At 36.9% G+C, this 27,784-nt stretch overlaps 1 protein-coding gene across 1 annotated transcript; it reads right to left on the bottom strand.

Moving 5' to 3' along the window:
• Positions 1 to 2,115: 2,115 nt before the first annotated feature.
• LOC115506808 (charged multivesicular body protein 1b-2-like) lies at positions 2,116 to 27,119 on the bottom strand (the record flags this gene model as incomplete). Its single annotated transcript, XM_030304817.1, has 6 exons — positions 2,116 to 4,717; positions 11,787 to 11,913; positions 19,100 to 19,188; positions 19,266 to 19,334; positions 19,707 to 19,853; positions 27,009 to 27,119. Coding segments are annotated over 5 exons (444 nt in total), but the record flags the coding sequence as incomplete, so codon positions are not given.
• Between the last annotated feature and the right edge of the window lie 665 nt (positions 27,120 to 27,784).

The following is a 27,784-nucleotide window of genomic DNA, read 5'->3' on the forward strand; positions in this document are numbered from 1 at the left end:
GCTATGATTTTTCAAGTATGCCTTCAGCCCCCTTTCTCTCTCTCTTCCTCTTCTGGAATTCCTATTATACATATATTATTGCACTTGATTGCATCACTTAGTTCTCTAATTCTCCCCTCATTTTCCTAGATTTTTTTCTCTTTTTCTCAGCTTCCTCTTTTTCCATAATTTTATCTTCTAACTCACCTATTCTCTACTCTGCCTCTTCCATCCGAGCTGTGGTCGCCTCCATTTTGTTTTGCGCCTCATTTATAACATGTTTTAGCTTCTCATGACTGTTTCTTAGTCCCTTGATATCTGTAGCAACAGATTCTCTGCTGTTCTGTATACTTTTTTCAAGCCCAGCAATTAATTTTATGACTATTATTCTAAATTCTTGTTCTGTTATATTGCTTAAATCGTTTTTGATCAATTCTTTAGCTGTCACTACCTCCTGGAGTTGCTTTTGAGGAGAATTCTTCCATTTTGTCATTTTGGATAGTCCCTGGAGTGGCGCAGAACTGCAGGACACTTCCCCTGTGCTGTCTGGAGTAACTTGTGTTGGTGGGCGGGGCCGCAGTCAGCCCCGATGTCTGTCCCCAGCCCACCGCTGGGGCCAGTCAGACTGGTGTGTACCTTATGGTGTACGACATATGCGTCACATATGTACCACTTATGTGTACCACACACACAGTCAGACTGGTGTGTACCCTCTCCCAGGGGCAGGACTCACTGTGGAGTGGTGTGGCCCCTGTCTGGGCTACTTGCACACTGCCAGGCTTGTGGTGCTGCTTTGATGGGATCTGGCGTATTAGCGGGAGTGGATCCGCAAGGTGCAGAGGAGCAGGAAGGGCATGCTTAGATTGCTTTGCCATTTGTGGTCTCCTGTGGGAGGGGAGGGAGGCAGGCAGACCTGTCGGAGGGATGGATCCACAGAAGCACAGCGCTGGGTGTTTGCGAGGTGCAAGCAAGTTTGGTGACGGGGGCTGGTTCCCTTTGGGATTTTGGCTGGGGGATGGGCAAGTAGATGGCGCTGGCGAGGGCCTTTGTTCCCTGCCAAACTGAGCTCTGTCCTCCGGGGCTCCACAACTCTCCCTCCCATTGTCCTCTAGCCCTCCCGCTCTTGGAGCAGAGCTGTTGACTTATAACATTCCAGATGTTAAGTCCCGCCTGCTGTCAAAACTCAAGGAGTCTGGGCCCTCCGTTTTGCAAAGCCAGACTAGGGGGCTCTGCTTTGCTTTGCTGGTGGGCTGCCCCTCCGCCCCGGCTCCCTCCCACCAGTCTGTGTAGCGCACACCACCTCTCCACCCTTCCTACCCTCTTCCATAGGCCTCTTGTCTACGCTTGGCTCCAGAGAGTCCATTCTGTTAGTCTTCTGGCGGTTTTCTGGGTTATTTAGGCAGATGTGGGTGGAATCTATGTGATCAGCAGGGACGGTGGGCCCAGCATCCTCCTACACCATCTTCTCTCCTCAGATTTAAGTCACTAATATTTTAAATAGCTCACATTTTAAATAAGATTTAAAATCTTGCCTCACATCTTCACACAAAAACCAACACTGCAACTTTACTTTTTTAAACATTCTGGAATAAATGGAGAACTTAACAGAACAGAAGCTACAAAGGGAAGTGAATTCAATCTCTAAATGAAACGTGCATGCAAACAGAAATGTCCATCATTACAGAGTTAAGAGTTATTACTCAGCCATCAAAAATAACAAAATCTTGCCATTTACAATTATGTGAATGGAGCTAGAATGTACTTATGCTTAGTGAAATAAGTTAATCAAAGAAAGACAAATACCATATGATTTCATTCATATGTGCAGTTTAAGAAACAAAACAGATGAACACATGGGAAGGGAAAAAAGAGAAGAGATGGAAATAAATTGTAAGATACTCTTAATGACAGAGAACAAACTGAGAGTTGACAGAAGGTGTAGGGTGGGACTTGGGCTGGATGGGTGATGGGTATTAGGGAGGGCACTTGCGGTGATGAGCACTGGTTGTTGTATGTAAGTGATGAATCACTGACTTCTACTCCTGAAGCCAGTATTGCACTGTATGTTGACTAAAATTTAAATTAAAAAGTTAACCACATTTTGCTAATTTATGATGTCATATTATAGTAGGAAAATACTATTCATAAAATAAAAACGTGTATATATTTATATATAAATAAATATATTTAATTCATACACATATTCATACCAATCAAGATAAAATCCAACTTCTTTACTTATTCCATGGAAGCAACACCTGTACCAACAGAACCTGTTTGACCCTGTGGTAGTTCCATATTGAGATCAAGGCCACAATTTAAAAGTTATTAGCATAAATTAATGTTAATATAGGCATTTTCCTCTTTATCTTATTATGATAAGCAATAAAATAGGCTTATTGCAAATTTGAATATTCCACATAACATTGTACCTTAATTTAAATAAAAAAAGAGAACTGATTCAATTTTATAAATGTAAACAGCACTCAAACATCTTCTGAATGTCCACCTTAGGATAAATGAATTTATAAATTATAAAGCATTTTTCTTAAGCCCTAATGGTATCCCATGTGGATGATAATCTTACGATAAAAAAGCCAACAAAGAGGATAATCATCTGGTCATTTGAATAAAAGACATACACAATAGTCATTCAATGTATTTAATTTACTGGAGATTACTATATATCTCCTACTATGAAGGAAAATTAATATACCTAAAAAAGATAAAACAGGCTAGACAAATATAGCTTCAGGTTTCATACCTAATATCTGAACTATCTTCAAGTTAATTGGAATCATTAATTGCATCTACCTATAGAACTGAGGTTTAGACAAGTTAAGTACACTTGTCCAAGATTGCTCTAATGACAGATAGGATCTGAACCCAGGTTTGTCTGCCTCCAAGGCCCATGATTTTAATCTCTATTATACTCCTCCTCCAGGATATAAACTAGCCTTTCTGTCTGTATCTGGACCACTGTATGCAAACCAATTTGAAAACACTACTGAAAATAGAGTAACTTTAGCAGTCATTAGGAGATTCTACAGACAGATTATTATTTAAAAGATAAAGATATGCTATGCTAAATTTTGTTGAGGGAATCACAAAGAAACAAAATTTGGATACTTAAACATCTTTAAGGATGGGCATTAGTATTTTGACATCAGTGGTCTACCTGTTTCTACTGCTCCAGTCATCACCCATTATGGATATATCTCATCTCTTTTAATTTTGACCTCCCGCCCCTAAGGAACATTTGACAATGTCTGGAGACATTTTATACTGCCAATACTGCTACTTTTATCTTGTGGGTAGAGAACAGTGATGCTACCAAACATCCTACAAATTCACAGAACATCTAGCCCAAAATGTCAATAGTGTTGAGGTTGAGAAATCCTTCTCTAAATCTTATCAAAAAGTTGTCTGTTAAACTTGGTGTTCCACTGAAGGTCAGGAAAGCTATAATGTGGCAATGTCCCTTTTACAATACCTCTCTTGCTGTATTTTCAAGCCCAATCTTCTTATTTAGTCTTTGGTAGGAACAGAAACAAGTCCTTAGCCTCATACTACTAAGATGGAGTCTTCTGATACTCAATACCTTGGTATCTTTTATAATACTTAACAAAAGTCACCATTCCTGCTACCTGCCTGTCAATATGTGGACTACATCAGGATACTAACAAAGCCAAATACTGTACTACCTAACCCCCAACTCTGTTCTCAAATACTGCAAACCTGATTTACTAACCTGTGTTTTAATTTTACTAAAGATTCATTAGTGATATAAAGAGCCGATAAACTTAATTGTTCATATTAATCAGGTATTAGACACTAGAATAATATTCATCAATTAAATTTTCCACCTGTCTTCAAGTCTTCTCTTCCCAGGAGAAAATAATAGAGTACATAAACTATATTTCAATCTATTACTCTACCTTTGACGATAAAGTATAAAATTTAGTATCACCCAGTTTTACTCTATGTGTTTGAAAAATGTATTTTTATTCTTTAATACAATGTTTTCTTGAAGTAAATAATATACCAGAGACTAATGATATAACATGACTTCTATAGCATAGATATTATCATGATCAACTTATTCCCCTCAAACATGAAGGACCTGAAATAAACATCCCATTAACACAAACTCTATTTCTAATAGCAGTACCTGAAAGGGTGTCATTTACATTTTTAAAAAAGACCATCTGCAATGATGTAATGTTGACATCTTTTGAACCCCTTGAATATTTTGCACATATTTCTCAGATTTCAGGACTCAAACTGGGCTTAAAACTTAATGGCCCAATCACAGCAAAATTGTTTTGGAAGATCTAGTTTAAAAAATCCAAACATTTGATACATGTTGAACACAGAAGATACTGAAGGTACTGAGGAAATGTTTAAAAACTCCTGCCCTCCTCAGTTACCTTCCTCCATTTCTTATCAACAACTAAATGAATGCATCTCCAGAGATTGTTAAGAAGATATTAGGATGATCTAAGCAGAGCCACATTTTATGAGCATGGCAAAATGTTGGATGACTGCTTCAAAGGATCTTCCAACAATAAATTCTAGGGTCAAAAATCTAACTCTATTTCTCATAAAGACAAATATCTTTATTTGCATTATATAATTTTAGACCCAAAGATATTAAATCAACATTATCCAAAAGCACTCGAATAATTTCTTACCCAGCTTCATCTGCCATTTCTTGAAGCAGCATAGCCACTTGGTTCTGGAATAAGAAAATGAGAACTTGTATTTTAATGGTATCACATTTTACATGGTTTTTATGATTTTGCTTTAAAAAAAGAACTGCAAATGACAAAAATTCATTTTTACCGCTGAGTAGTATTCCATTATACACACACACACATGCATGCACGCACACACCACATCTTCTTTATCCATTCATCAGTTGATGGACACTTGGGCTCTTTCCATAATTTGGCTTTTGTTGATAGCACTGCTTTGCAACAATGTAGATGGAACTAGAGGGTATTTGGATAAGCAAAAGAAATCAGAGAAAGACAGATACCATATGATTTCACTCATATGTGGAATCTGAGAAATTCAACAAATGAACAGGGGAAGGGAAGGAAAAGTAAGATAAAAACAGAGAGGGAATCAAACTATAAGAGACTCTTAAATGCAGAGAACTGAGGATTGTGGGGGTGGGTTAAATGGATGATGGGCATTAAGGAGGGCACTTTTAGGGATGAGCACTGGGTATCATATATAAAAGATGAATCACTGGGTTCTACTCCTGAAGCCAAGACTGTACTGTATGTCAACTAAGTTGAAAAGGAAGGGACCAGGAGAGGAGCAGGAGGAGGAGCAGAAGCAGCAGCAGCAGAAGAAACAGCAGCAGAAGCAGAAGAAACACCATAAACAGAAGCAGCAGCAGCAGAAGAAGAAGGAGCGGAAGGAGCATGAGAAGCAGCAGAACGAGCAGCAGCAACAGCAGAACCAGCAGCAGCAACAGCAACAGCAGAACCAGCAGAAGAAGCATCAGAAGCAGCAGCAGCAGCAGAAGGAGCAGGATAAGGAGCATGAGAAGCAGCAGCAGCAACAGCAGAAGCAGCAGCAGCAGGAGGATCAGGAGGGGCAGGAGCAGGAGGAGAATCAGCAGCAGCAGCGGCGGCAGAAGCAACAGCAGCAACAGTAAAAGCAGCAGCAGTGGAAGAAGCAACAGAAGCAGAAACAGAAGAAGCACTAGAAGCTGAAGCTGAGCAGCAGAAGCAGCAGCAGCAGCAGCAGAACTAGTCTACAATTTTTTTAATGTTTGTTTATTTCTGAGAAGAGAGACAAAGCCTGAGTGAGGGAGGGGCAGAGAGAGAGGGGCAGAGAGACAAAGAATCCGAAGCAGGCTCCAGGCTCTGACCTGTCAGCACAGAGCCCAAAGAGGGGCTTGAACCCACAAACCGTGAGATCATGATTCGAGCCAAAGTCAGACTCTTAACCAACTGAGCCACTCAGGGACCTGGTATACAATTTTTAAAAGAAAGTTTAAAAAAATATATTTTTTTACCACCAGAGGGAGCTAAATTACTTCAGAAAATAATTTAGTTCTCTCAATAATGTTAAAATTATAAAGCCTTCAACTATGAGGTTATGTGAAAAATATCAGCAATGATGTTCACTTTATAATTTTAATCTGAGTAATGTAGCTCTCTTTAATGCAGTGAATCAGTTTCTTAAGCTCTGTTCTAGCCCAATTTACCTGTCTTTTTTTCTTTTTTCAAGTTTTTATTTAAATTCAAGTTAGTTAACAAGTATATTACCTTCAGGTGAAGAATTTAGATATTCAGCACCTACATAAAACAGCCAGCATTCATCACAACAAATGCCCTCCCCCGTACTAACTAAATCAGTTAGAGCATGAAACTGCCCACCTCTCCTCCAGTAACCCTCAGTTTGTTCTCAACAGTTGAGAATCCACTTTCAGGTCTGTCACTCTTATTTTTATTTCCCCCTATGTTCATCTGTTTTGTTTCTAAATACTACAAATGAGTGAAATCATACAGTATTTGTCTATGTCTGACATTTCACTTAGCATGACACTCCCTAACTACATCCACAACATTGCAAAACACAAGATTTTATTGTTTTTTTTTTTTTTATGGATGAGTAATATTCCATTGTATATATACCACATCTTTATCCATTCATCAGTTGATGGGCATTTGGACTCCTTCCATAATTTGGCTAGGGTTGATAATGCTGCTCTAAATATCTGGATGCATGTATCACTTTGAATCAGTACTTTTGTATCTCTTGGGTAAATACCTAGTAGTGCAATTGCTAGGTTGTAGGGTAGTTCTAACTTTTTGAGGAAACTTCATACTGTTTTCCAGAGTGGCTTCACTATTTTGCATCCCAGGAACAGTGTAAGAGGGTTCCCTTTTCTCTGCATCCTTGCCAACCTATGTTGTTTCCTGGTTGTTAATTTTAGCCATTCTAACAGGTGTGAGGTGATATCTCATTGTAGCTTTGATTTGCATTTTCCTAATGATGAGTGATGTTGAGTATCTTTTCATGTCTCTGTTAGCCATCTGTGACATTCCTTTGAAGAAATGTGTATACATGTCTTCAGCCTATTTATTAACTATATTATTTGTTTTCTGGGTTTTGGGTTTTACAAGTTTTTCTATCAGATATGTCAATGTCAAATATCTTCTCACATTCCAAAGGTTGCCTTATAGTTTTTTCATTGTTTCCTTTGATATGCTGAAGCTGTTCATCTTGATGAAGTTCAAATAGTTTATTTTTTCTTTTGGTTCCTTTGCCTCAGGAGATCTATCTAGTAAGAACTTGCTACAGCCAATGTCATAGAGGTTACTGGCTGTGTTCTCCTCTAGGGTTTTGATGATTTCCCTGCCTCATATTTAAGTAATTCATTCATTTTGAATTTATTTTTGCATATGGTGTGAGAAAGTGGTCCAGTTTCATTCTTTTCCATGTTATTGTCCAGTTTTCCCAACACCATTTGTTACAGAAACTCTTTTCCGGGGCGCCTGGGTGGCTCAGTCGGTTGAACATCTGACTTTGGCTCAGGTCATGATCTTGCAGTTCGTGAGTTCAAGTCCCATGTTGGGCTCTGTTGCTGACAGCTCAGAGCCTGGATCCTGCTTTGGATTCTGTGTCCCCCTCTCTCTCCGCCCCACCCCTGCGTGTGCTCTCTTTTAAAAATGAATAAACATAAAAAAATTTTTAAAAAAAGAAACTCTTTTCCCCATTGGGTATTTTTTCCTTAGCTGAAGATTAGTTCACCATATATTTGTGGGTCCATTTCTAGGTTTTCTATTCGTTTCCATTGATCTATGTCTGGTTTTTTTTTTCCAGTACCATACTGTCTTGATCACTACAGCTTTGTAATATAACTTGATGTCCACATTTGCGATGCCTCCAGCTTTGCTTTTCTTTTTCAAAATTGTGTTGGCTGTTTGGCGTCTTTTGTGGTTCCATACAAATATCAATATTGTTTGTTCTAGCTCTGTGAAAACTGCCGGTGGTATTTTCATAGGGATTGCAATAAATGTGTTGACTGCTTTGGATAGTATAAACATTTTAACAATATTCTTCCAATCCATGGGCATGGAATGTCTTTCCATTTCTTTGTTTCCCCTTCAATTTGTATCATCAGTGTTTTAGTTTCCAGAGTAGAGATCTTTTACCTCTTTGGATGATTCCTCAGCATCTTATGGTTTTTAGTGCAATTGTAGATGGTATTGATTCCTTGATTTCTCTTTTTGCTGCTTCATTATTGGCGTAGAGAAATGCAACAGATTTCTGTACATTGACTTTATATCCTGATACTTTACTGAATTCGTGTATCAGTTTGAACAACTTTTTGGTGGTCTTTTGGGTTTTCTATATAGATGATTTCATGTCATATGCAATAAGTAAAAGTTTGATTTCTTCCTTTATTTGGATACCTTTTTGTTGTCTGATTGCTAAGGCTAGGACTTCTAATACTGTCATACATAATCATGGTGAGAGTGGACATTCCTGTGTTGTTCCTGACCATAGAGGAAAAGGTCTCAGTTTTTCCTCATTGAGGATATTAGCTCTGAGCTTTTCGTATATGGCCTTTATGACACTGAGGTATGTCTCATCTTTCCCAACTTTTTTGAGGGTTTTTATCAAGAATGAGTGTTGTACTTTGTCAAATGCAGTTTTTGCATCTATTGTATAGTTCATATCCTTTCTTTTATTAATGTGGTACATCTCACAGATTAATTTGTGAATATTGAAACACCTTGCAGCCCAAGAATAAATTCCACTTGATCATGGTGAATGATTGTTTTAATGTACTGCTGGATTTGATTTGCTAGTATCTTATTGAGAATTTTTGCATCCATGTTCATCAGGGATATTGTCCCATAATGCTTTTTTAGTGGAGTCTTTGGTTTTGGAATAAGGGTAATGCTGGCTTCATAGAATGAGTTTTGAAGTTTTCCTTCTATTTCTTTTTTTTTTTTTTTGGAGTAATTTGAGAAGAATATGTATTAACTCTTCCTTAAATGTTTGGTAGAATTCCCCTGTGTAGCCATCTGGCCCTGGGCTTTTGTTTGTTGGGCGATTTTTGATTACTGATTTAATTTCTTTGCAGGCTATTGGTCTCTTCAAATTTTCTATTTCTTCCTGTTTCAGTTTTGGTAGCATATATGTTTCTAAGAATTTATCCATTTCTTCTAGGTTGTCTGTTCTGGTTGCATATAATTTTTCATAACATTCTCTTATAATTGTATTTCTGTGGTTTTGGTTATTTCTCCCATCTCATTTGTAACTTTACTTACTTGGGTCCTTTCTGTTTCTTTTTGATAAATGTCACTGTGGGTTTGTCATTAATATTTTAAAAGAGCCAACTGTTGGTTTCATTGATCTCTTCTACTGTTTTTTAGCGTCTATGTCATTTATTTCTGCTCTAATTTTATTATTTCACTTCTGCTGTCTTTAGGCCTCATTTGTCATTCTTTTTCTAGCTCCTTTAGGTGTGAGGTTGAGAATTTTCTTGCTTCTTGAGATAGGTCTGTATTACTATATACTTTCCTCTTATTACCATTTTATTACATCCCAAAGGTTTGGACCATTGTGTTTTCATTTCCATTTGCTTCCATTTTTATAAATCTTCTTTAATTTACTGATTAGTCCATTCTTTAGTAGCATGTTGTTTATCTTCCATGTATTTGTGGTCTTACCAAAATTTTTTAATGGTTTACTTCAAATTTCATAGAGTTGTGGGCAGAAAATATGTATGGTATGACCTCAAACTTTTGTATTTGTTGAGGCCTGATTTGTGAGCTAGTATGTGATATATTCTGGAGAATGTCCCATGTGCACTTGAAAAGAATGTGTATTCTGCTGCTTTAGGATGAAATATTCTGAATATATTTGTTAAGTCCATCTGGTCCAGAGTGTCACTGAAAGCTTTTGTTTTCTTTTTTTTTTTTTTTTTTTTTTTTTTTTTTAAATTTCTTTTTCAACGTTTATTTATTTTTGCGACAGAGAGAGACAGAGCATGAACGGGGGAGGGGCAGAGAGAGAGGGAGACACAGAATCGGAAGCAGGCTCCAGGCTCTGAGCCATCAGCCCAGAGCCTGACGCGGCGCTCGAACTCCCGGACCGTGAGATCGTGACCTGGCTGAAGTCGGACGCTTAACCGACTGCGCCACCCAGGCGCCCCAAGCTTTTGTTTTCTTGATTTTATCCTTAGATGATCTATGTAAGTGGGGTGTTAAAGTCCCCTACTATTATTGTATTTTTATCAATGAGTACCTTTATGTTTGTTATTGTTTTATATATTTGGGCGTTTCATGCTGGGGGCATAAATATTTACAATTGTTAGATCTTCTTGCTAGATAGTCCCCTTTATTATGATACAGTACCCTTCATCTCTTCTTACAGTGTTTGGTTTAAAATCTCATTTGTCTGATAAAAGTATACCTACTCTAGCTTTCTTTTGACATCCATTAGCATGGTAAATAGTTCTCCATCCCCTCACTTTCAATATGCAGATATCTTTAGGTCTAAAGTGAATCTCTTGTAGGCAGCAAATAGATGGGTCTTGTTTTTCTATCCATTCTGACACCCAAAGTCTTTCTATTGGAGCATTTAGTCCATTTACATTCAGAGTTATTACGAATAGGTATGTATTTATTGCCATTTTATTACTTGTTTTGTCATTGTTTCTGGAAATTCTCTCTGTTCCTTTCTAGTCTTTTGTCATTTTTGATCTTTCCTTCCCATTCAAAGAGGACCCTTTAATATTTCTTGCAGGGTTGGTTTAGTGTTCATGAACTTCTTTAGTATTTGTTTATCTGGGAAATGCTTCATCTCTCCTTCTATTCTGAATGATGGCCTAGCTGGATAAAGTAATGCTGGCTGCAGATTTTCCCCCATTCAACACATTGAATATATCATGCCACTCACTCCTAGCTTGTCAAGTTTCTGTAGGAGATTTGCTGTTAGCCTAAGGGGTCTTCCCCTGTATGTTAGGAACTTCCTCTATCTTGCTATTAGGAATTTTTTATCACTATATATTGCAAACTTAATTGCAATATGTGTTTGTGTTGGTCTGCATTTGTTGATTTTTATGGGAGTTCTCTGTGCCTCCTGGATTTGGATGTTTGTTTCCTTTCGCATATTAGTTAAGTTGTAAGCTATTATTTCAACAACTAAACCTTTTGCTCCCTTAGTTCTCTCTTCTTCTTCCGAGACTCCTATGATATGAATGTTATTACATTTTATGGAGTCACTGAGTTTTCTAAGTTTACTCTCATGATCCATCACTCTTTTTTATCCCTTTTGTTCATTTTCATTATTTTCTATAATTCTATATTCTATATCACTTTTTAAAAATATTTTTGAGAGAGAGAGAATGAATGAATGAATGAGAATGACTAGGGGAGGGGCACAGAGAGAGGGAGACACAGAATCAGAAGCACGCTTCAGGCTCTGAGCTGTCAGCACAGAGCCTGATATGGGGCTTGAACTCACGAACCATGAGATCATGACATGAACTGAAGTCGGATGCTTAACTAGCCGAGCCACCCAGGCGCCCTTCTATCTTGTATATCACTTATTCATTTTTCTGCTTCTTCCATCCTTGTGGTCATTACATTCACACGGTTTTGAATCTCAGATTGAACATTTTGCATTTCTGCCTGTTTTTTTTTTTTTTTTTTTACTTCTTTCATCTCTACAGTTAGGGTCTTTCTGATGTCTTCCATTCTTTTCTCAAGCCCAGAAAGTATCTTTATGATTGTTGCTTTAAATTATACATGAGGCATATTACTTACCTGTTTTGATTAAATCTCTGGCTGTGACCTTTTCTTGTTTTTTTGGGGGATGAATTCTTCCACCTCAGCATTTTTTCTATGTCTCTGACTCCTTCTGTGTTAGAAAAGCCTGTTATGTTTCCTGCTCCTGTGAAGAAGGTATTTAGAAGAGGTCAGGTCATATAATGTCCAGGGCCTGGCATTTCAGCATGTGTCTGTGGTATGTGCTGTGTGCAAACTGATGCTGTGTTTCAGGTGCTCTATCCCTCAAGCCAGTTGTCTGTAGAGGCTCTTCTTGCCTACAGTGGACAGCGTTTACACCTTGGCCAGAGTGTGATGAGTTTTAACTAGGTGTGTTCTGGTCAGCTTGATAAATGAGACTTGATGTTATTTCCACTAGAACTGAAGCACTGCAGAAATGTACAGTCAGGAGGCTGTATGGTATGAGAGTGAGGGGATTTTGCTGGTCTTCTGGGGAAGATGCCTGTTCTGTTCATCCTTAGGAACATCTGCCTAAGAAAAGCAGTATCAGCAGACTGCAGGTGGCAGGACTTGGTGTAAGCAGGTTAGGCAGCGATTTTACAGTGCTTTGCTATTTACTGAAATTGGTTTGTGCTGAGTAAGTGGGGAAGGGAAATGGCATCAGCCAGCTCCTTTACCTGCAGAGATGGGAATCTGTGCTCGCTGCTCTCAGGGAAGCCCTCCCAGAATAGCGAATAATTTTCCTTTGTGTATCCTGTATTTTTCAATTGCTGTTTTCGCACTGTCTCCAGGTTGCTTGCCTACCTAGTGCAGCATAGTGCGCTAGGGCTTTGGGCTCTATCATAGCCAAGCCTGATGACTTTCAAAATGCCAAACTTAAGGGACCTGGTGTTCCAGAAACCTGTGCTGATCTTCTTGTAGAGGGTCTAGCCATGCTGGGAGTGATACAGGTTAGATCCAGAAGGGCAGACATGCCAGAGGAGAGAGGCATGGGATTTGAAGCAAAGCAGGATAAACAGCCTGTGTCTAGGTTAACTGCACTTAGCAAGTGTCTGTGAGCCTATGCTGAGGGGCAGGGGAGTGAAATGGCACCCACTGACTCCCTTGTCCCTAGAGGCAATGACACTTCTCATAGATGTACTGCAAGAAGAGGGAATAGTCTCCTTTCCAGTTCCCCAAGCAATCTGCAGGTTGTGCTATTTGCCCTGGAGATGCTTGACTGTCTTCTCCCCAGGAGCAGGGCTGCACCCTCACAACTGTATCGCAGATGGGCCCTCAGACCTCCCAAATTCCAGTCTTTGAGCCCCACTGGTGGCAAAAACTCATGAAAATGCTGATTTTCTCTTATTTTTCCAGCCAATGGCTTTGAGGACGTGTTAAAGAGGTTAAAGAGGGAGATTAGAGAACATCCTACTAACGAATGAATGGGTCAAAATAGGATATTAAGGAAGAAGTTTAAAAAAATATATGGAAGGAAATGAAAATGAAGACACAATAGTCCAAACCCTTTGGGATGCAGAAAAAGGCAGTCCTAAGAGAAAAATACATTGCAGTTCAGGCCTATCTCAAGAAGCAAGAAAGGAACCAAATATATAACCTAAACTCACACCTAAAGGAACTAGAAAGGCAGCAGCAAAGACAGCCCAAAGCCAGCAGAAGAAGGGAAATAATAAAGAGTAGAGCAGAAATAAACAATACAGAATCCATAAAAAAAAGAACAGATTAACAAATCCAAGAGCTTGTTTTTTGAAATAATAAACAAAACTGATAAACCCTTAGCCAGATTTCTCAAAAAGAAAAGAGGACCCAAACAGATAAATCAAACCAGGAATCAAAGAGGAGAAATCACAACCAATAACACAGAAATACAATTAGAGAATAGTATGAAAAATTTCATGACACCAAGCTGGACAATTTGGAAGAAATGGACAAAGTCCTAGACACTCACATACTATCAAAACTCAAATGGGGACACCTAGATGACTTGGTTAGGTGTCTGACTTTGGCTCAGGTCATGCTCTCGTGGTCTGTGGGCTCAAGCCCTTCATCAGGCTCTGTACTGACAGCTCAGAGCCTGGAGTCGGCTTCGGATTCTGTATCTCCCTCTCTCTGTGCCCCTCCCTTGCTCACGCTCTGTCTCTCTTTCTCTTTCTCAAAAATAAACATTAAAAAAAAAGTCAAATGGAAAGAAATAAAATTTGAACAAACCCATAATGAGCAAACAAATTGAATCGATTATCCAAAATCTCCCAACAAATAAGACTCCTGGACCAGATAGCTTCCCAGGAGAATTCTATAAGATATTTAAAGCAGAGTTAATACCTATTCTTCTGAAGCTGTTCTAAAAAACAGAAGTGGAAGGAAAGCTGACAAGTTCATTCTATGAATCCAGCATTACTTTGATTCTAAAACCACACAAAGACCCCACTAAAAAGGACAATCACAAGCCAATCTCCCTGATGAACATGGATGTAAAAATTCTCAACAAGATACTAGCAAATCTAATTCAACACCATATTAAAAGAATAATTCACTATGGTCAAATGGGATTCATTCCCAGGCTGCAGGGCTAGTCCCATATTTGCAAATAAAACAACATGATACATCACATTAATAGAAGAAAGGATAAGAACCATGTGATCCTGTCAATAGATGCAGAAAAAGCATTTGACAAAATACAGCATCCTTTCTTAATAAAAACCCTCAAGAAAGGCAGGATATAAGGAACATACGTTCACATCATAAAAGCCATATATGAAAAGCCCACACCTAATATCATCCTCAATGAGGAGAAACTGAGAGCTTTCCCCCTGAGATCAGGAACACAATAGAGATGTCCACTCTCACCACTGCTGTTTAACATAGTGTTTGAAGTCCTGGCCTCAGCAATCAGACAACAAAATGAAATAAAAGGCATCTAAATTGGCAAAGAAGAAGTCAAACTTTGACTTTTTGCAGATGACATGATACTCTATGTGGAAAACCTGGAAGACTCCACCAAAAAGCTGCTAGAACTGATACATGAATTTAGCAAAGTTGCAGGATATAGAATCAATGTACAGAAATCTGTTGCATTTCTAAACACCAATAATGAAGCAACAGAAAGAGATATCATGGGATCAATCCTATTTACAACTGTACCAAAAACCATAAAATACCTAGGAATAAAGCTAACCAAATAGGTAAAAGATCTGTATGCTCAAAACTATAGAAAGCTTGTAAAAGAAACTGAAGAAGATACAAAGAAATGGAAAAACATTCCATGTTCATGGATGAGAAGAACAAACATCATTAAAATTTTTGATACTATCCAAAGCAATCTATACATTTGGTGCAATCCTAATCAAAATAGCACCAGTATTTTTCACAGAAATAGAACAAACAATCCTAAAATTTGCATGGAACCACAAAAGACACTGAAAAGCCAAAGTAATGTGGAAAATGAAAACCCAAGCTGGAGGAATCATAATCTTGGACTTTAACCTGTATTACAAAGCTGTAATCATCAAGATAGTATGGTACTGGCACAAAAACAGACACATAAGACCAATGGAATAGAATATAGAATCCAGAACTGGACCCACAAATATATGGCCAACTAATCTTCAATCAAGAAGGAAATAGTATCCAATGGAAAAAAAAGACTATCTCTTCAGCAAATGGTGCTGGGAGACCTAGACAGCAACATGCAGAAGAATGAAACTGTACCACTTTCTCACACCATACACAAAAATAAATTCAAAATAGATGAAAAACCTAAATGTGAGACAGGAAACCACCAAAATCCTATAAGAAAAAACAGGCAGCAAACTCTATGACCTCAGTGGCAGCAACTTCTTACTAAACAAATCTCCAGAGGCAAGGGAAATAAAAGCAAAAATGAATTATTGGGACCTCATCAAGATAAAAAGCTCTGTACAGTGAAGGAAACAATCAACAACACCAACGGCATGGGAGAAGATATTTACAAATGACATATCGGATAAAGGGTTAGTATCAAAAATCTATAAAGAATTTACCAAACTCAACACACAAAAAGCAAATAACCCTGTGAAGAAATGGGTGGAAGACATGAATAGACACTTTCCCAAAGAAGACATCCAGATGGCAAACAAAAAATGGAAAGATGCTCAACATTGCTCATCATTAGGGAAATATAAATCAAAACCACAATGAGATACCACCTCACACCTGTCAGAATGTCCACAATAACAACTCAGGAAACATCAGATGTTGGTGAGGATGTGGAGAAAGGGGAGCCCTCTTGCACTATTGGTGGAAATGAAAACTGGTGCGGCTATTCTAGAAAACAGTGTGGGTGTTCCTCAAAAAATTAAAAATAGAATTACCTTATGACCCAGCAATAGCACTACTAGGAATTTATCCAAAGGATTCAGGAGTGCTGATTTGAAGGGGCACATATACTCCAATGTTTATAGCAGCACTATCAACAATAGCCAAATCATGGAAAGTGCCCAAATGTCCATCTATGATGAATGGATAAAGAAGATGTGGTATATATACATAATGGAATACTACTCAGCGATGAAAAAGAATGAAATCTCGCCATTTGCAACAACGTGGATGGAACTGAAGGGCATTATGGTAAGAGAAGTCAGTCAGAGAAAGACAGATATAATATGATTTCACTCATATGTGGAATTTGAGAAATGTAACAGATGACCGTAGGGGAAGGGAAGGAAAAATAAGATAAACACAGAGAGGGAGGTAAATCATAAGAGACTCTTAAATACAGGGAATTGATGGTTGATGGGGATGGGGGGTTGGGGTGGGGAAAATGGGTGATGGGCATTGAGGAACTTGTTGGGTGAGCACTGGGTGTTGTATGTAAGTGATGAATCACACGAATCTACTGAAGCCAAGACTACAATGTATGTCAGCTAACTTAATAAATTTAAGAAATAAAAATAAAAATACAATTAATAAAAAAGAATTTTACAAGTGAAAAATTTAATTTTTGTTTCAAATAAATAATCTTTACCATTTAAAAAAAAAGAAATACTAATTGAGCACCTATATTTTATGCCAGTTGCTGCTTTTTAATGCATCAATATGGTATATTAGAAAGGTGATATGTACTATGGTGAAAAATAAAGCAGGGATGGCAGATAGGGAGTACAGAGCATGTGGGTACGCTGTTGATGCACTTTTAAGTAGGATGATCAGGAAAGACATCAAAAAAAAATGACATCAGAATAAAGAACTGAAAGGAGAGTGGGCAATGAGGATATCTACAAGATGGAGGAAAAACATTCAGACTGGCACATGAAATGGATTTTAGACAAAAATGTACTTGGTGTGTTTGGAAAATAACAAGGAAGCCAAGTCCCTAAGTACAGTAATAAGCAGTAATAGAAGATAAGTTCAGAAAAAGGGGGTGAGGCAGATCCAGTAGAAGATAAGGTCAGAAAAAGGGGGTGAGGCAGATCCCATAGGGTATTATAGGCCATTGCAAGGAATTTGGCTTTTAATTTGAATCAGATGTGGAGCAATGGGAACGTTTTGAGCATAAGAATGACATGATCTGACCTGTTTTAATAGGATCACTCTGCTATGTCAAGAGCAGACTGTAGATATTACTAAATTGCTTTCCAAAGTGGTTATGCCAATTTAAATTGTAACTACTCATTAGCATGGTATGAGAATTTGGGCAACTAAGTGTGTTCCATCATATCTCTATTTCCTTTGTAAGTTTTGGTTGAGTTTTTATGAAGAATGTTTTGTATATATTTGAATGTCCCCAGTACCTAGCACAGTACCTGAAGCAGGTGAAGGTGCTTAGCAAATGTTGGGTGAATGAATCTCAAGATTTTTTAGAGCTAAAAGGCATTTATATATCATCATATCCAACCCCTACATTTTATAGCTAAGGAAACTGAAGCCCAAGGTACTGAGTATCTATCTTAAGGTCCCAAAGTTAATTAGTGGTAGAATAGGGATCAGAAATCCAAGTGTCCTGACTTCCAAGTCATTTTTCCAATTCACTTGTGTTTCCTAAACTTGACTGATCATAAACTCATCTGCAGATCAACTCAAGGAACTTGAATAAGAATCAGAAACTCTAGGACAGTGCTTCCAAAACTTGGTGCATAAAAATCACTGAGAATCTTGTTAAACTAATTCTGATTCAATACATCTGTGGATAGGGTCTGAATTTCTACATTCCTAAAGAGGTCCCAGATGATACAGATGTTCCTAATTCTTGAACCACACTTGGGGGAACAAGGCTTTAGACATATAAAATGTCTAAATATATACTCACTATAACATATACACATGAATTCTTTCTTTTTCTTAACTCTAAAACCTAAATATAGGCATGTTCTCTTATTATTTACCTCTGTGAAAAGAGTTATATAGAATAAAATTTTGATGGATGGTTGTTGATTTCTTCCTAATATGTCTTGTAAATTTACAAGATTTAAATTTTTTTTTTATGTTTACTTATTTTTGACAGACAGCATGAGCGCGGGAGGGGCAGAGAGAGAGGGAGATACAAATCTGAAGCAGGCTCCAGGCTCCGAGCTGTATGCACAGAGCCCGATGCGGGACTTGAACTCATGGACCTAGAGATCATGACCTGAGCCGAATTCGAATGCTTAACCGACTGAGCCACCCAGGTGCCCCTAAATTTACTAGATTTTTAATATTGTTTCCATGTTAGCAAACGAAGTAATGGTAACAAGTTCTTTGTTCATTTGATTGACTATGTGATAGGTGCTGGGATAAAAAAAAAAGGGATAATGAAATAAATTTTCTATATGGATATTTAAATTTCACAAAACTTTGTTGCTTGCTCGTGTCACATGGAAACTAGTTTCAAATTTTAATTTTTTTGTAGCACATCTCTAAGTTGCAGGTTTTGAAAATATCCTGGCTTTATGACAAATAATTGATCTTGCAATTTATTATTTGGTCACCTGTGACTTGTGCATAAATAACACTCCAAAAAAGTACATAAGGAAGCAGAAGAGTATTTGCAATGAGATTAATTAGCTGAGGATTAGGATAATACCTAATACCCACTAGCCTCAATGAGCCTCTAATGCAATGCCTTCACCAAAAAATACCACTGGAAGCAAGGTAGAACCAAGTCCTATACTTTTGAGACAGCTGATCTAATATAATTCTTAGAATTTCAAAACAGGATAAGGGATGTCATCTTCCAACATGTCCTCAGGAATCTGGAGCAGAGCGTACTTTTCTTACTTACATTTTGGGGAGACACTACGTTTAGCGCACATTCTGGAGATGATTTAGGCTCAAAAGCCTTTATATTTTTATGTTGGGTTATTTTAAAAAGTTATCCTAAGTAGAGAAAGTCTTCTTACCTGGTGCTACTCATTGTGTCTTCCATTTGTTGTGTTTGAACATAAAGTGTTTCAAACTGGTGTTCAAATTTGTCCATCAGGGCAGAAATCTGTAAATAGAAATATGGTCATAAGAAAAACTTACACTGAAAAGATGCTATCTTAACATCAAATGATTTTTTTTTACCTTTTCAAGATTCATACTCCTCAATGTAGCATCAATAGACTTGACTACACCTGCCATAGACTTAGTTACCTATTGGGAGTGTAAAAAAAGATTGAGCATCCTATAAGTGGTCTCAAAATTTATTCAGTCTTTTAAATATATTACTTACAGATCAACTTATGAAATTTGTCTACCCTTTCCTTAACAGTAAAAATACAATATGTATTTCTTGTCTGGCACTGACCATCTTTTATTGACTCTTCATTGGAAGACAATTAATTAGACCTTAGTTTTTAAAAGCCACTTTCAAAATCATTTTCCTCACTAACCACTTTGACTATGTCTCTCCTGACTATGAAGGCCTTTATCAGCACGCTGTAATAGATGTAGCTATCTGACAACTCAAAATACACATTGAACGTAAATCAATAGTTCCTATTATTTACAAATATTAAGCCTTACCTTGCCCATTGTTACCGCAATTTGAACTCTGGCTGCCACAGCATCAACTCTAGCACTCATTCTCAAAAAATTAATTGCTTGGTTCCTCTGGAGGATTGCATCTTCAGCATGTATTCTTGCAACTTCTATATTGCCTCTCTGAATGGCCTGTTTTAAACAGAGCAAAATTATATAGTGGCAAAGACAAAGAGCAAGAGTAAATATTGGCAAAGAAAGGGAGCAAAAGTACAGCCATTTTAAAAAGTTTCCCCAATTAACCTATTTTAACATTATTTAAGAGCTTTTATAATTATTTTTTAAGAAATAAAATAATTTATACTTTACTTTTTAAATTATAATTAGAAAACATGATTAATATGTTAGGAAATTAGAATGAAGTTTAAAATTTGCCCATAATTACATCATTGAGCCACATTATAGCGTATAGTATTCCAAGTAAATAATATATTACAATATAACTTTACTACAAAAGTACATGTGTATACTGTGTTTTTACCCAGTATTTTGAAAAATAAAAACAGCTTAATTCATTAAATACATAACTGCATCATCATTTCTGAATGCTGTGTTGTATGTACCATTAAACAGGGCTTTCCTATGTTCCTCATAATACATAAAATGATTTTAGATGTAACACACACATAAGTATCTTCATTTTAATTATGGGTTCACACTTTTCTTGCTATAATAGCTTTGGCCAGGGCTAAAGTTAAATGTAAATTTATAGAAAAATATGAAATAGTTCACGTGGTCTTCCAATAGAGCAAAACAGAGAAGATACAGAAGTGACTGAAGTTTGAGAACACGGATCAGTTAATATCCATGATTGCTGGGTATTTAGTTTGTTTCTAATTCTTCAATAATATAAACACCAATGTGATATACTAGTATATGCAATCTCACACACTTTCCAAGTTTTTTTTTACTAGTTAACATCCATAACCACACAGCTACACATTTTTTTCTTGCAATGAGAACATGTAAGATCTACTCTCTTAAGAACTTTCAAATATACAATACAGTATTATTACCTATAGGCACCATGGTGTGCATTACATCTCTAGGACTTATTTTATAACCAAAATTTTGTACCTTTTCACCACCTTCCCCATTTTGCCTACCCCCCTCCCAACATCCCACCTCTGGCAATCACCAATCTGTTCTCTGTATATATGAGCATTTTTTTTAAGATTCCACATAAACATAAGTGAGATTATATAGTATTTGCTTTTCTCTGACTTATTTCACTGCTAAGTTTTAATGACCTCAAAGTACATCCATGTTGTGGAAAATGGCAGGACTTCCTTCTTTCTTTGTGGCTGAATAAGATTCCATTGTACATGCATTCTACATTTGATTTTCCCATTCATCCATCAATGGGCACAGGTTGTTTTCATGTCTTGGCTATTGTAAATAATGCTGCAATGAACATTAGGGTAAAGATATCTTTTTGACTTAGTGGTTTTATTTCCTTTGGATAAATACCCAGAAGTAGAATTCCTGGGTCATATGGCAGGGTTTTTTTTTTAATTACTTGAGGAAACTCCATTTTGTTTTCAACAGTGGCTGCACCAATTTACATTTCTACCAACATTTTACAGGTTTCACTTTTCTCCACATCCTTTCCTACACCTGTTTTCTTGTCTTTTTGTTAATAGTCATTCTAATAGGTGTGACTTGATAATTTACTGTGGTTTTTATTTGCATTTCCATGATGATGAGTGATGCTGAGAACCTTTTCATGTGTCTCTTGGACATCTGTATGTGTTCTTTGGGAAAAAAAATGTCTATTTGGATCCTGTGCCCTTTTTTTAATTTTAAAATTTTTTTTAGACAGAGAGTACAAGCAGGGGAGAGGGACAAAGGGGGGGGGGGAGAGAGAGAGAGAGAGAGAGAGAGAGAGAGAGAATCTCAAGCAGGCAGCATGCTCCTTGCAGAGCCCAAAGCAGGGCTTGATCCCACAGTCCTGGGATCATGGTGTACTTTGAGGGCATTATGCCAAGTGAAATAAGTCAAGAAAGGTGCCCATCAACAATACATTACAAGGATAATACACTATGATCAAATGGGATTTAGTCCAGGGATGCAACGATGGTTCAACACACAAATCAAATAATATGATACAACACATTAATCAAATGAAGTCTAAAAATCATAATATCTCAATAGACATGAAATTGGAATTTGACAGAACTCAGCATCCATTTATAACAATTCTCAACAAAGTAGATACAGAAACACTATACCTCAATGTAATGAATGCCACATATGAAAAACCCACAGCTAACATCACCCTCAATGGTGAAAAGTTGAAAGCTTTTCCTTTAAGTTCAGGAACAAGACAAGGATGCCCACTATCATCACTTCTATTCAACATACTGTGGCAAGTCCTACCCAGATCAATGAGGCAAGACAAAGAAATGAAAGGCATTGAAATCAGAAAGGAAGAAGTAAAACTGTCTCTATTTGTAGGTGGCATGATGTTACATAGAGAAAACCTTAAAGATGCCACCAAAAAACTGTTAGAATAAATGAATTCAGTAAATTTGCAGGATAAAAACCAACATACAAAAATTGTGTTTTCACATACTTCTAATGAACTATTAGGAAAAGAAATGAAGAAAACATTCCCATTTACAGTTGCATCAAAAATAATAAAATACCTAAGAATACATTTAACCAAGTAAGTTCAAGACCTATATACTGACAGCTATAAGACTTTGTTAAATTGAAAGAGACACAAATTAAGGGAAAGATATTCTATGCTCATGGATTGGAATAATATTTTTAAATGTACATATGACCCAAAGCAATCTATATATTTGGTTCAATCTCTATCATAATTCCATTGGCATTTTAACCAGAACAAACAATCCTGAAATTCATATGAAAACACAAAAGACCCCAAATAGCCAGAGCAAACTTGAAAAAGAAGAACTAAGATGGAGACATCATGCTTCTTGACTTCAAACTATATCACCAAGCTGTAGTAATCAGAAATTTGGTACTGGTATAAAAACAGACATATAAATCAATGGAACAGAATAAGGAGATCCAGAAATAAATCCATGCACATATAGTAAATTAATTTATGACAAAGGACCCAAAAATATACAATGAGGAAAGGACAGTCTCTTTAATAAATAGTACTGGAATAACTGGACATTCACATGCAAAAGAATGAGATTGGATTGCTGTCACACCATACACAACAAATGTCAAAACGGATTGAAGACTTGAACATAAGAAAGCATAGGCAATATGCTCCTTGACATTGGTCTTGGTATTAATTTTTTGGATTTGACACTAAAGCCAAAGGCAAGAAAAGCAAAAATAAATGAGTGTAACTACATCAAACTAAAAAGTTTTTCACAGCAAAGGAAACATTAACAAAATGAAAAGGCAACCTATAGAATGGGAGAAAATATTTGCAAATTGTGTAACTGGTAAGGTTTTAATATCCAAAATATATAAAGCACTCATGCAACTGAATAACAAACAGAAAAAATCTCATTTAAAAATGGGCACAGGATCCTCGGGGCACCTGGGTGGCTCAGTCAGTTGACCATTTTACTCTTGATTTCAGCTCAGGTCATGATCCAAGTGTTGTGGGATCGAGCCTCATGTTGGGCTCTGCGTGGAGTGTGGAGCCTGCTTAAAGTTCTCTCTCACTCTCCCTCTGACCCTCTCCCTTGTTTATGCTCTCTAAAATTAAAAAAAAAATGTTTCATGTATTATGAAATGTGGTGTTTTAATATTTTGTTGAGGATTTTTGCATGTATGTTCATCAGGGAGATTGGCCTGTAATTTTATTTCTTATAGTTTCCTTGTCTGGTTTTGGTATCAGGGTAATGCTGGCTTTGTAAAATGAGTCTGAAGTGTTCCCGCTTCTTCTATTCTTTGGAAGAATTTGAGACGGATTGGGATTGTTTCTTAAATGTTTGGTATAATTCAGCAGTGAAAACAGTTGGTCCTGGACTTTGTTGTGAATTTGCATATTTTAATACTGCTGTGTTTGTGTGAGATCTGAAACTTCAAAACTCATTTTTGTTCTCAATATACAAAAATATCAAACTAAATTTCTTTTCATGCTTTCATTTCTTAAATTAATTAATTATTTATTCATTTAAGTTCAAGTTAGTTAACATACAGTATAGTATTGGTTTCAGGAGTAGAATTTAGTGATTCATCACTTACATATAACACCCAGTGGTTATCCCAACAAGTGGCCTCCTTAATGCCCATCACCTATTTAGCCCATTACCCCAACCACCTCCCCTCCAGCAACCCTCAGTTTGTTCTCTGTACTTAAGAGTCTCTTGGGACACCTGGGTGGCTCAGTCAGTTAAGCATATGACTCTTGATTTTGGCTCAGGTCATGAACTCACAGTTCATGAGTTCAAGTCCCATGTCAGGTTCTGAACTGAAAGCTCAGATCCCTCCTTGGTTTCTGTCTGACCCTCCCCCACATGTGCTCTCTTGCTCTCTCTCTAAAAATAAACAAACACTTAAAAACAAAGAGTCTTTTATGGTTTGCCTCCCTCGGTGTTTATCTTATTTTTTCTTCCCTTCCCCTATATACATCTGTCTTGTTTCTTAAATTCTACACACAAGTGAAATCACAGGATATTTATTTTTCTCTGACTGATTTATTTCACTTAGCATAATACCCTTTAGTTCCATCCATATTGTTGCAAATGGCAAGATTTCATTCTTTTTCATCGCCGAGTAATATTCCATTGTATATATACATACCACATCTTCTTTATCCGTTCATCAGTCAATGGACATTTGGGCTCTTTCCATACTGTGGCTATTGTCAATAGTGCAGCTATAAACATTGGGGTGCATGTGCCCCTTCAAATCAGCACTCCTGTATCCTTTAGATAAATTCCTAGTGCAATTGCTGGGTCATGGGGTAGCTTTTTAAATTTTTTTGAGGAACCTCCATACTGTTTTCCAGGGTGGCTGCACCAGTTTACATTCCCACCAACAGTGTAAAAGTGTTCCCCTTTCTCCACATCCTCACCAATATATGTTGTTTCCTGAGTTAATTTTTAGCCATTCTGACAGGTGTGAGGTGGTACCTCCTTCTGATTTTGATTTGTATTTCTCTGATGATGAGTGATATTGATAATCTTTTCATGTGTTTGTTAGCCATCTGGATGTCTTCTTTGGAAAAGCATCTATTCATATCTCCTGCCCATTTCTTCACTGGATTATTTATTTTTTTGGTTACTGAGCTTCATAAGTTCTTTATATTTTGGATACTAACCCTTTATCAGATATGTCATTTTCAAATATCTTCTCCCCTTCTGTCGGTTACCTTTCAGTTTTGTTGATTATTTCCTTTGCTGTGCAGAAGCTTTTTATCTTAATGAGGTCCCAAAAGTTCATTTTTGCTTTTATTTCCCTTGCCTCCAGAGACATGCTTTCTTTTTCCTGTAGTTGTTGGGCTTATGTTTTTAGAAAAGGATAATCCTAATATGTCAATTTTAAATTTCCTTTTTCTTCTAACTCAGCTTAATTACTTCTATCTTCTTTTCTGAAAGTTTTCTTCCCTTAAAAGTTGTCTCTATTAATAGTATAAATAGGTACCCGGATAGCTCAGTCAGTTAAGTGTCTGACTTCAGCTCAGGTCATGATCTCACACTCGGTGGGTTCAAGCCTTGCATTAGGCTCTCTGCTGACATTTTGGAGCCTGGAGTCTGCTTCAGATTCTGTGTCTCCCTCTCTCTCTGCTCCTGCCTGCCATTCTCTCTCTCTCTCTCTAAAATAATAAACATTTTTTAAAAAGAGCATAAAAAAATACATAAAGTGACTCAATTTACGGCTTGAATATATGCTATTACTAAAGATCTAAATATCTAAAACAATGGGGTGCCTGGGTGGCTCAGTCGGTTAAGCGTCTGACTCTTGGTTTTGGCTAAGGTCATGATCTCAGGGTTCATGAGTTCGAGCCCCACATTGGGATCCACTCTGTCAAAGTGGAGCCTGCTTAGGATTCTCTCTCTTGCCCTCCTCTGCTTATATTCTCTCACTCTCCCTCTTAAAATAGAAAAAAAATAAAGTTAAAAAAATTAAAAATAAATGTCTAAGGCATTTAAATATTTTAAAATATATAAATACACATGTGCATAAAAGAGTTAACATAGAAAACCTGAAAATGCTATCCTTGGACAAGTCTAATTGCAAGTTTGGCACTTGGCTGGCACCTAAGAACTTGGATTTGAGGTGGGTTCACATCATTCCCAGAACGGTTAAGAGTGGCTTGCTCTATCTAAACTATACATACAGTGTGGTTTATGTCAAACACTGGATATCCTTCTGGGAAACTAAAATTTCGGTGTGTGCTAGGCAGAGAATGCCTCCATGACTACTAATAAAAGTGTTAGACTTCTAGGGGCACCTGGGTGACTCAGTCGGTTAAGCATCCAACTTTGGCTTAGGTCATGATCTTGCAGTTTGTGCGGCGGTTTGTGAGTTCAGGCCTCATGTCGGGCTCTGTGCTGGCAGCTCAGAGCCTGGAGCCTGCTTCAGATTCTGTGTCTCCCTCTCTCTCTGCCCCTCCCCTGCTCATTCTCTGTCTCTCAATAATAAATAAATGTTAAAAATTAAAAAAAAAAGTGTTAGACTTCTAGGCACAGGAAAACTCTCCTTCCTGGCAGAGAAAATTACACACATGTTGTCACACTTTGTTGATAGAAGAATTAAACTTGTCCTGTGTGACTCCACTAGAGAGAATTCTTGAAAGCTTGAGCCCAGATTCCTCCAGACTTTGCCCCATATGCCTTTTCCCTTTATTGATTTTGGGTTGTATCCTTTTAGGGTAATACATCACAGCCATGAGCACAACTATATGCTGAGTCCTACAAATTTTCCTAGCAAATACACAATACATAAACCAAAACATACATTAATGCTATGTAAAGATTATTCTTGCTATATAAATTAATGCTATTTTAGCTATTTAGCATTAATGCTATATAAAGATTATTCTTGCATATAGGCTTTATACTTTTCAGTAAGAGTAGTTTTGGCTACAAACCAAAGGATAGTCTTCAGCTATAGGTAACTGAACAGTTACACTCTGTCTTGTGAGGCATACTTGCACATATAAATAATAATGGTTACTTTTTATTTCTTACTGTTGGATAGTAAATAATTATGTAAATAGAATTTGGTTTAGAACGCTAAGGCTGGTAATCTTTCCTCAATATAAAATAAAATGATTCAAATACTCTCACATGACTGTGACCACTTCATGAGTTTAAAAAAAGGAAAAATGTAAAAATGACTTGCCTTTTTAATCTTGGTCTTTTCAGTCTTTCCTTCTTTACCACATTTCTTGGCATTCCTATTAAGTTCTTTTGCAGCAAACTTCAAGTTAAATAGATGTTTTGATAATACATATTAAGGCTATTCAAAAAAGTTGATTTCCCAGCCTAACTACCTGCAAACAAGATATTAAAATCAAAAAAATTATCAGATAAAATTATGTTATTTAAACCAACTAATTACAAAGTGCAGAAACTGAATATTTTTTATGTCTTTCACATTTGTTTTCTATTAAAAAACTTAATGATATGGCAAGAAAGATATAATAGCAACTTTATGGTAGAGAAACCTGTCAGACACCACCTTTCCAAGGATAACATCACCAGTAATAAGATATTTCAACATTATTTATCTTCTGAAATGATAAACTGAGAAGGTACACCATCACCTCTATGGTGGCATTATTATGTTGTTGCCGAAACATACTCTCAATGTACTCAAGAGAAAACATCAGGTAATTCTGAACTGAGAAACATTCCATGATGTAAGTGACCAGTGTACTCTTCAAATGTCACATTCATAAAATGCTGAAGAAATGTCATACAGTAGAGAAGACTAAGGAGACATACTAACTAAATATAATATGGAATCCTGGATTGGATCCTAAAACAGAAAAAAGAACATTAGTGGAAAAATTGGTGAAATCCAAGTAAGATCTATAGTTTAGTTAATAATATTGTCGTGATTTTTTCCTCTTGTTTATACTATGGTTATATAAGATGTTAACACTAGGAGAAGCT

This window comes from Lynx canadensis, chromosome X (assembly GCF_007474595.2).
Source record: "Lynx canadensis isolate LIC74 chromosome X, mLynCan4.pri.v2, whole genome shotgun sequence".
NCBI lineage: Eukaryota > Metazoa > Chordata > Mammalia > Carnivora > Felidae > Lynx > Lynx canadensis.